The sequence below is a fragment of the Limulus polyphemus genome, unplaced genomic scaffold (assembly GCF_000517525.1).
Source record: "Limulus polyphemus unplaced genomic scaffold, Limulus_polyphemus-2.1.2 Scaffold736, whole genome shotgun sequence".
NCBI lineage: Eukaryota > Metazoa > Arthropoda > Merostomata > Xiphosura > Limulidae > Limulus > Limulus polyphemus.
Window position 1 is genome coordinate 276963 of NW_013666346.1, and position 9635 is coordinate 286597.

General features: G+C 36.6%; 1 protein-coding gene across 3 annotated transcripts in view; it reads right to left on the bottom strand.

Moving 5' to 3' along the window:
• LOC106460260 (cytochrome P450 3A8-like) overlaps positions 1–9635 on the bottom strand; it is a 65337-nt gene that overhangs the window by 11040 nt on the left and 44662 nt on the right. For all 3 annotated transcript variants that reach the window (XM_013919947.2, XM_022386931.1, XM_013919946.2), the window contains 4 exons: positions 8079–8194; positions 3105–3255; positions 2693–2853; positions 794–882 (listed from right to left, as the gene is read on the bottom strand). In XM_013919947.2, coding sequence (XP_013775401.1) covers positions 794–882; positions 2693–2853; positions 3105–3255; positions 8079–8194 — 517 coding nt within the window. The remainder of the gene's footprint in view (positions 1–793; positions 883–2692; positions 2854–3104; positions 3256–8078; positions 8195–9635) is intronic.

Below are 9635 nucleotides of genomic sequence, written 5' to 3' on the forward strand. Positions count from 1 at the left end.
TGATAAAATTGATTCTCTATGCGAATATTAAACGCCAAAAACAATGGGTCAGTCCCAGACAAGACCACTTCCGACCCCCAAACCTGGACTCCATCCGCAGAAATTGATTATTTGCATTTGGTGGGACATCAAAGGAGTAATTCATTTCAAACTCCTCAATCCACAGCGAACTGTCAATGCAAAGATGTATAGTCGGCAACTGTAACATTTAAATCAAGCCTTTTATCAGAAACGCCCTTCACTCGTCAATCGGAAAGGTGTTCTTCTTTTCCTCGACAATGCACATCCACATGAGGTACGCTTGACGAAACACAATATTATGGAGTTGGGTTGGAAAGTTCTCCACCACCCACTATATTCTCCAGATATGACACCATCAGATAACCATCTTTTTCATTCGCTGCAACATCATCTTAATGGGTAAACATATGCAAATGTGGACGGTGTTAGAGAGGACATCGACATTTTTTTTTTGCTTCAAGGTCAAGTGATTTCTTTAATCAGGGCATTAACAACCTGACTGTAAGATGGAAATGCATCCTCGATAAAAATGGAGACTATTTCTTTAATAAATGATTTGTTTTGATATATAAGTTGTTCAGGTTTTTTCGTCTAAAAAAAGCGACATTAATATATTGACGACCTAATATATTCATATAAGCATCTGGTAAAATTGCAATTCTCTGAAACTAATTTTATTACTTTCTTTAAATGTTATTACCATTATATAAGTACACCATAGTTAATCAATGGATGATTCTTTGTCTGTATTTTTGCAATGTCGGCTACTTACAACAGAGCTATACTGAACAGTCTCAAGGTTTCTGATACAACACAGTCCAGGTAGACCATCTTGCCAATTTGCTCGTAGTTAATTCCACCCTATATAGAAGCATGCAACTGATAAAATAATCAAATGATGGACAAAAATTAAGCATAAAATTTGGGTTGATTAATAAATAAAATCAGAAAAAAAATACTTCTGCATAAATAGGCTACAAGAAAGTTCTGAACAATATATAAATATGGAAGATCATTTAAGTTTTTTTCGAAACGATCATTAAGTTCCACATATCAGAACTGCAAACCACATTCTCCCAGATGATTATAGTTTTACTGCTTTCCCTCTTAACACTAATTCTTCACCGACGTTTCCATAGGAGAACAGATGTTTCAGTGCTGTCCCACTCTTGTTGTATAGCTTTCCGTAAATGCCAGTGTCTCAGTTTTAAACTTTCAAGTACACGCTTAAGAAAATCATAAGTTCGCTACCTTCGTATGTGAAATTAGGACTAACCTAAAGTTCTTGAACTGGACAAGTCTCGTGAGATATCATTAGGTTTATGGCCGAAAATATCGTTAATAACAAGGGTATCCAAATAATTGAGCAATGCGTTCTAATCATTATGAGTAGTATAGTTTAACTTTTAAGTTTAATTATCTGTAGTTTGATCATTAAGTTTAATTCTGATCTACGTATGTAGTTTGCTCAGATAAGAAGTTAATATTCATTAGAGCTTTACTGGGGGATTCTTTACAGGTATATTGTCAAATGGAATTACCGTGGTTTTAGTTTCGGTGGTCACTTTCCTCATAAAGAACAACAATTGGTTTCAAGGTGTGACCGAGAACTTGGAAACGTTTCGTTGTATAAACTTCATCAGTTATAAATACTTATTAACGGATATTCACAACTTCAATGGAATTTCTTTTTAGATCTGTGGGTTTTCTTTCGTAATCACAGTCTTCACTTTAATTATGAAAGCATATTGAGTTACAATGTGGTTTTGGAACTCATTACTGCTTTAAACACTCTGGGGTCAGTGTTTTCCTCTGCCATGGATACTCAATACTCTCTTCTGCGGAATTCTATATTATTTTGCTCTACATCGTTTAAAAATTTCTCTATATAAATGTATAATATTTTTCTTCCGAAGGAGTGGACACCTTCTCCTATAGCCACCGATCAGTTTTGAAAGAATTTCAAAATGCCAATTAACGCAGTGGGCTTTTATTTATAGAATACATGTCTGTTTATAATGTTACTATAGTTCTAGAACCATTACGACGTTTACAGGGAAAAGGTCACTGATTAGCTTTACCTCCATAAGTGACTGCCACCATTTTTGCCCTACATTACATTCACATTGCCATGAAGTGATTCAGTAGCACATCAACACGAAAATCTTAATTCAAACTAGTGAAGGATGCCATAATTATATCTCAGTGTGAGCAAATCAAACACCTAAAGTAACACATGTGCACATTCGTATTCCAACATTTCTTGAAACTGTGTAACGGAAGTGTCTGGAATATTTAAAGCCAGTGCTTGAAATTCAATTGTTAAAAAAAAGAAGTACAGATTCGATGTTGACAGGTGGGGAGGGTAGAATTTTGAGTTTTATAAAACAATTTAAACGTTATTGCGGATACGATTCGAGATGGGGCTGGAGTGGAGCGATGTAGATGACCAAGTCATCCAAATGGCTTTGAAATTAATTATAGAGCTTCAACCTTTTTCGATTGAGAACAAAAACCAAATAGATTCTGGATGATAAATCTAAAAAGATCTTGCAGAAATTAAGCATTGTTTACAGTTGTGATTCAGCATTCAAAGACAGTTTTGTTTACAATTCCTCCTTTTGTTTACTAGCACTGAGTTCCACTCCCTTATGTTATTGTTAGAACTTACATGTTCTTTCCATACTCCATCGATCTCTTGAATTAGTTTCTCCTGGCAGTCAGGGTTCAGAGCTAAACTGTACGCTGCATAAGATAAAGCACTGGCTGTTGTGTCATAGCCGACCAGGAAGAACAGAAAACTGTTGGCCACAACGTCTTCGTGGGTCCAAGCTGTTAAGATAAATACTTCAGCAGTTTACTTAAATATATTGCTTTGGGTTTTACGTTATAATCACAAAATTGCATATATATTTTGTTATAACTGAGAAAGAATAGTAGTCAAACAAAAACATTCACTGTCTTGAAACCAGTATCTATCGTTTTCATGGATATCTTATTTCCCACGTTTCGTTTACAAATATCTATTATAAAGTCAAACAATAATAACCGCAATACAAAATTAGGCATCAGTGGGACTCTACCGTTGCGCATTGTTGGTTTCCAGGCAGGGGCCTTCCCCTCATCTTCATGCCCATGCGCACTATCCATTGAGTTCGTTTCTTGGCTTTGTTCGTCATCTTCTTGAACGGAATGGTGTGCATCCAAAAGAAGTTGCAAGAAGTCGTTTCTTCTCTAAAGAATGAAAATGTAACTTAGAATATAACAAGCTTTGTTTTCGTCCCCTAGTATAATAAATACCGGAATAATACGGATTTCAGTAGGAGGGCAATAAATCACATACATCTAGCAACTTTCGTAAAAACCAGTACGTATTGAAATAAGTTACTAACTTTACCAAATTTTAGCACATCTAAAAATATGTTCAAATAAATCATATACAGCAAACAATTTGGTTAGATCTCAATGCACATTGAAATAAATCATATACAGCAAAACATTTGGTTAGATCTCAATGCACATTGAAATAAATCATATATATCTAACAATAGTTGTAGAAGTCTAAATTCTATAAGATTGCTTGGCATTGTTATTTATCACATTAAATGTTAAATAAATCATGTTGGCCTTAACACTGTTGTACATCCCATAGGTGTTAAATAAATTATATTGGCCTTACCATTGTTGTACATCCCCCTAGGTAGTAAATAAATCATGTTGCCCTTAACACTATTGTACGTTCCAGAGGTATTGAATAAGTCATGTTTGCCTTAACATTGTTGTACGTCTCATTAGGTGTTAAATAAATCATGTTGGCATTATTATCGTTGTACATCGTTGTTTATATGGGCATTACTTTGACGTTTTTAATAATCAGAAGATATGAGATTGTTCCTCTACATATATTGCATTGATACACGGCACATCGCCGTGTTACTTTTGAAGTCTGAGCGAAAGAAACAGAAGAGTATCCCGATAGAAGGATAGTACAATTAAAAAAGCAGAACACATCTGCTGGAAGAGTTAGAGACAAAAACATAAAAATACAGCCCATACAGAACGTTTCCTGAAGAACAATAGGAACATTCTCCATTTCACTGAAATAGTGGACTCGCTTTCTTTATGGTTTGGGGCCTAGAATAGCATGATGGTTAGAACACTTGACTTGCAATCTGCAGGTTGCAAAATTGCAAGCCTTCACTAACGTGCATACCCTTTTAGTCGTAGGGGCGTTATAATGTGATAGTCAATCGCAATATTCATTGGTAAAGAGTAGGCCAAGAGATCATGGTGAGTAGCAGGGGGACTTGGGAGGGCCATAGACACCCCAAAATTCGCCTTAGCCACTTCAACCAGCATATCCAATACTCTGATGATCTACACATCTTGACAGAAAATCCTCTCAATGTTCGGACCGGCATGGCCAGGTGGTTAGGGCGCTTGACTTGCAATCTGAGGGTATCCAGCGCTGAAAAAGCGGGGAGGCAAAGTCTCGAAGGGGCCCCCTACTCCAAATGAATTTTTGTCACATAAAAGCCCCATTTTCGCAGGAAACAATAAATACAGCAGAACATTACATAACTATAAAATTTTATTTTGAGTATAAAGTATAAAGTGGGCTCTTTTTAACCTTTTTAAGCGGGGCCCATGGCCGGGGGTTTAGGGGCTGTCTTTACGGAACTGGGATTATGTGCACGCCAATTTTTAAATAATACATAATGTACAGAGCAATTAAAAACTGATTGGGGCCCCTTTCTTCATGTATTGGAAGTCCGTTTGTTGAATGATTTGGGGCTCTTTTGTTGACTGATTGGAGTTGCTTTCCTATTGAATACGTTTCGTCGTTTGTTTCCAATGTTAAAATTTTTTATAGCCCCTCCCTCTCCCCAATTTTTGGGAAAAAGCGAGGAGACAGTTATCTCTTCTGCCTCAGTCTGGTTACGGCCTCGAGTCTATGCGAACTCTGAAACATTTCCAAATATAAAATTACAATTTTAAACCTGAACTACGGATTATAGTGGACTATTCCTTTAGATAATAACCCCCTTAGGTATAGTTCTGTAGACGTGTAAAGCTTTCAGCATTTTCTTTTTACCTAATAACATGGTGTTATATGAAAATGGGTTTACATCTACATCATCCACCACGTAAAAGTTATATCAAAATCAAAGAATTCATTCTGTTCCTGTGGCAGATAATGTAAAAAACAAACAAACCAAAACAACAACAAATGTATACGTTTAGGCATTTTCAACCCTTGTGTGACGTATGGGCTAAATGTCCATGTCAAAACCCCAGGGTTTAGTCATAGTAGTCCTTCCTAATTTAAAACGGTTGATCAGGGAAATTTGGACCTTCCTTATCGAAGCCTGGAACTTTAAGCATTAAGCTACGTTCAACCAATTTCAGATTTAATTAGTAGAAATTTAACGAAAATTATATGTTACTATAATTAAAATGATCATTCGAATGGTCGATTTTGTTGCAGATATTGTAAAAAGTTCAAGCATTGTGTGCCCGGCAAGGCCAGGTGGTTAGGGCACTTGACTTGCAATTTGAGAGTCGCGGGTTCGAATCCCCATCCCACCAAACATGCTCACCCTTTCATCCGTGGGAGCGTTATAATGTGACGGTCAATCCCATTATTCGTTGGTAAAAGTGTAGCCCAAGATTGGCGGTAGGTTGTGATGACTAGGTGCCTTCCCTCTAGTCTTACACTGCTAAATTAGGGACGGCTAGCGCAGATAGCCCTCGTGTAGCTTTGCACGAAATTCAAACCAAAAAACTCAATGTTCTGTCTGATCGACCCCAGTCTCTTCTTTTCCCTTACCTAGAAAAGGCTAGCATCAGATTTGTGGGCGATATTGACTAGCTTTCTTTATCATTCGAGGCCTAGTATAGCCTGGTAGTTGGAACACTTGACTCGCAATCTGCAGGTTGCAGGATCGAAACCCTTCACCAAAATACATGCCCCTTTAGCTGTAGGAGCGTTATAATGTGACGGTCAATCCCAATATTCGTTAGTAAAGAGCAGGCCAAAGGAGGCTTGGGAGAGCTATATCCACCCGTAAATTTGCATTAGCCACTCCAACCAGCATATCCAACACGCTGATGATCTACACATCTTGACAGCAAAGTCTCTCAATGTTCTATATGATTGACCTCAGTATCTCCCCTTACCTAGAAAAGGCTATGGGCTGTGTTGACAAGCTGTCTTTCCTCTAATTTATCACATCAAAATTAAGGACAGTTAGCGTAGATAGTCTGAGTATTTTTGCATGAAAATTCAACAAATACCAAAAACTTTCCCCTTCAAATTAACGTGGTTTTACAGAAAAATAAGAAAGTTCATAGTAAGACTAAGAAAAAGTATGTGTTATATTAACAAACAATTAATAAATCTGACGTACAAATGCTGATTTACTAAATTATATGTCCCCTTTAACAGATTGCAATACCAGCTCTGACCCAATGTCTGGCTCTGAGTACTTTAAAGTCTTTAAGAACGTTTTGCAACAGAAGTTTTATTTGTATTCATTAATAAATATTAAATATAGCTATTGGACTCAAAACACTATACATATTACATACATTTCACCCATGATGTTAGAAAAACACGTAGGTTCAAGAAGTCTTGATAGAAATGAATAAAAACTCTATAACCCGAGCGCTTTGTCCCTGAGTTTGACCCTGAAGAAGAAAGGTCCACCTTTCGAAATGCTCAGGTTATAGGGTTTTTACTCAAGCAGTGCTAATAAGCCTTAAATAAGCGAAACTTTAGTCCACAGAAGAGAGTACGGCTAATAAAAAAATACATTAGGCCTCTAAGTCCCCAATTCTCTTTTCAATTTCAACTCTGGTGAAAAAAGTAAAGAAATCTTTAATATACATATATACATACACACACACACACATATATGTATATATATACTCTCATAACATAGCATAAAACAATTGTAAAAAATTGTAAAGAATTGTACGTATTCATGCTATTATGTATAGGAAGTGTTGGAAATTGAAACATATAATATTATCAGTATTAATATCAATAGCACATGTGGATTTTTAAAGTCGTGTTATAACCGCTTGGACGTGAGAGGTGCAACGAAATTATCTTACGGGAATAACCCTAACAGGACCGCGTTATGATTACTTCTCATTCTCGACCTTCCATTATAATCATAATAATTAATGTGTTTTTAAGACTGTATTATAAACACTCAAGTAACTGTAGGTCATATCTATATTAAACTGTTAAGTGAAATATGATAATAGGTTATCATGATAATACATAGTGTAGGTTATTTTAACGTTAACATTTTAGGATATTTCTTTTTGAATATCAAATACCACATTCATTAAAATATATCCATTATATATTCTGAATGTTTTAAATCTAATAATACAAGTGTCATGTAAAACATGAAAAAGACGTTTTTTTAATATTAAAATGCTATTTTATTATATATGCTTAAATGCACAGACTAGAAACCGTTTCTTGGATTCTAATAGAAATTATTATTATTATCAGAGGCAACCATAATGCCGTTCTGTTAGGGAGAATTCGTGATATTTTTCTGCATCAAAGCATGATAACCAATCTTCTTCTAGTTTATTTGTCAATAATTCCTTTCTTCACAAATGCATATACTTTCAGTGAAGAAAACATAGAATCTATGAACAACGTACAAGCCTAGTATGATCTTTGATTTACTATTTCCCCCTGCAGTAGGCCACAGTTTCGACGAATCACGGCTCCTCAGGGTACTGCTTGCTGGGAGAGCAAAGAAAGGAAACGAGCTTTGTTGTAAAGTTCTTTATTCATGCCCCCCAATGGCACAGCGGTATGTCTGCGGACTTACAACGCTAGAAACCGGGTTTCGATACCCATGGTGGGCAGAGCACAGATAGCCCTTGTGTAGCTTTGTACCTAATTAAAAACAAACAAACAAACAAATAATCTTTATTCACTAATAATAACCTGAAACGTTTTAGTAACAAGTGACTGTACTCTAAATTTCATTACAGAAGTAGTTATTAACTAAAGTTACACGAACCTCTTTATTTTTCTGCCTGTGTTCGACAAGTTGATTTGTGATACTTTGAAAGAAGTTGACAATATTGCTTGAGATAAATCGAATTCCAAGGATTCCGGCTAGAGTGGGACAAATTACTAGAAAAAAGGTAAAGTCATATTAATTAAAATATCAAAGTAATGAAAACATAACAATCGGCCTCATTATATGCTCTTTAATTTATTGTATCCTTAAACACACACACACACATATATATATATATATATTGTTACGACAGCGGAAATCACGCGACGCTGGGAGCATGCGCACTGGAGTTTCTAGAAGGATCGTGACTTATCAAGGAAACTCGCGAATGTCCGAGTATTTGCCAGGCGCCCTTTTTTTTAGTACATAAGCCCGGTAAATAAAGCCAGAGATATATAGATATTCAGATAGATAGAAGAGATATAGATAGTTTGAAGAAATGTACAATTGAGTCAAGCGAACAGAAGGCACCGTAAGTAAAGTGTGTGAATCACTGCGATTTATAGCGTGTGTTATAAAGGTTGTTAAGTTTAAAGTGGTTGTGGAAATTATGTGTATTACAAAAAGTTGTATCGAGAAAGAATAAACTAGTTTTAATCAAGAAGGGACTTGTATCGCTGAAGTTTCTCGGAAAGAATTTATACCGGAAATTATCAAACAAGCAGATACGTAACAAACTGGTGTCAGAAGTAGGATGGGATCCAACATTGCTGTGTGGACTTCAGGGCTCTTAACAGTATAACTGAAAAGGACTCATACCCGCTGCAAAGAATTGATGATACTCTTGATGCCCTAAGTGAAGCCAGGTGGTTTTCAACTCTGGACTTAAAGTCGGGTTTCCATCAAGTGAAAATGGCTGAAACAGATAAACCTAAGACTGCATTTAGTTATCGTCAAGGTCTTTGGCAAAACTGTGTGATGACATTCGGGCTTAGCAATGCTCCAGCCACATTTGAGTGGCTGATGGAATGAGTACTGGAAGGCCTACAATGGAGGATAGCCCTAGTGTACCTGGATGATGTCATTGTGTTTGCAACAACATTTGATGAGGAAATGTCCCGGCTAGAGGAAGTATTCTAGCATTTGAAAGCAGCAAACCTCAAACTCCATCCCAAGAAATGCCACTTATTCCAGAAAAAGGTGCTTTGCTTGGGTCACATTGTAAGTGGGCATGGTGGGTGAACTGGTCCTGACAAGGTGAAAGCAGTGCGTGATTGACCAACACCAGACAATGTAGGAGAGTTAAGAAGTTTCTTGGGACTCTGTACCTATTTCCGAAAGTTTGTGAAGAACTTTGCAACTATAGCTGCTCCATTACATGATTTGACAAAAAAAAGGCCAGAAGTTCGATTGGACAGTTTCTTGCCAGCATGCTTTCAAGACATTGAAATAAAAATTGGCTTCCAAATCCCTAACTGCCGTACATACTCGACTGTGATGCTAGTAATGTCGGAATTGGAGAAGTGTTGTCACAGAAAGTGGGCGAAAACGAACATGTGGTGGTATACTTCAGTAGGGTCCTGAATAGACCAGAAAGGAACTACTGTGTAACAC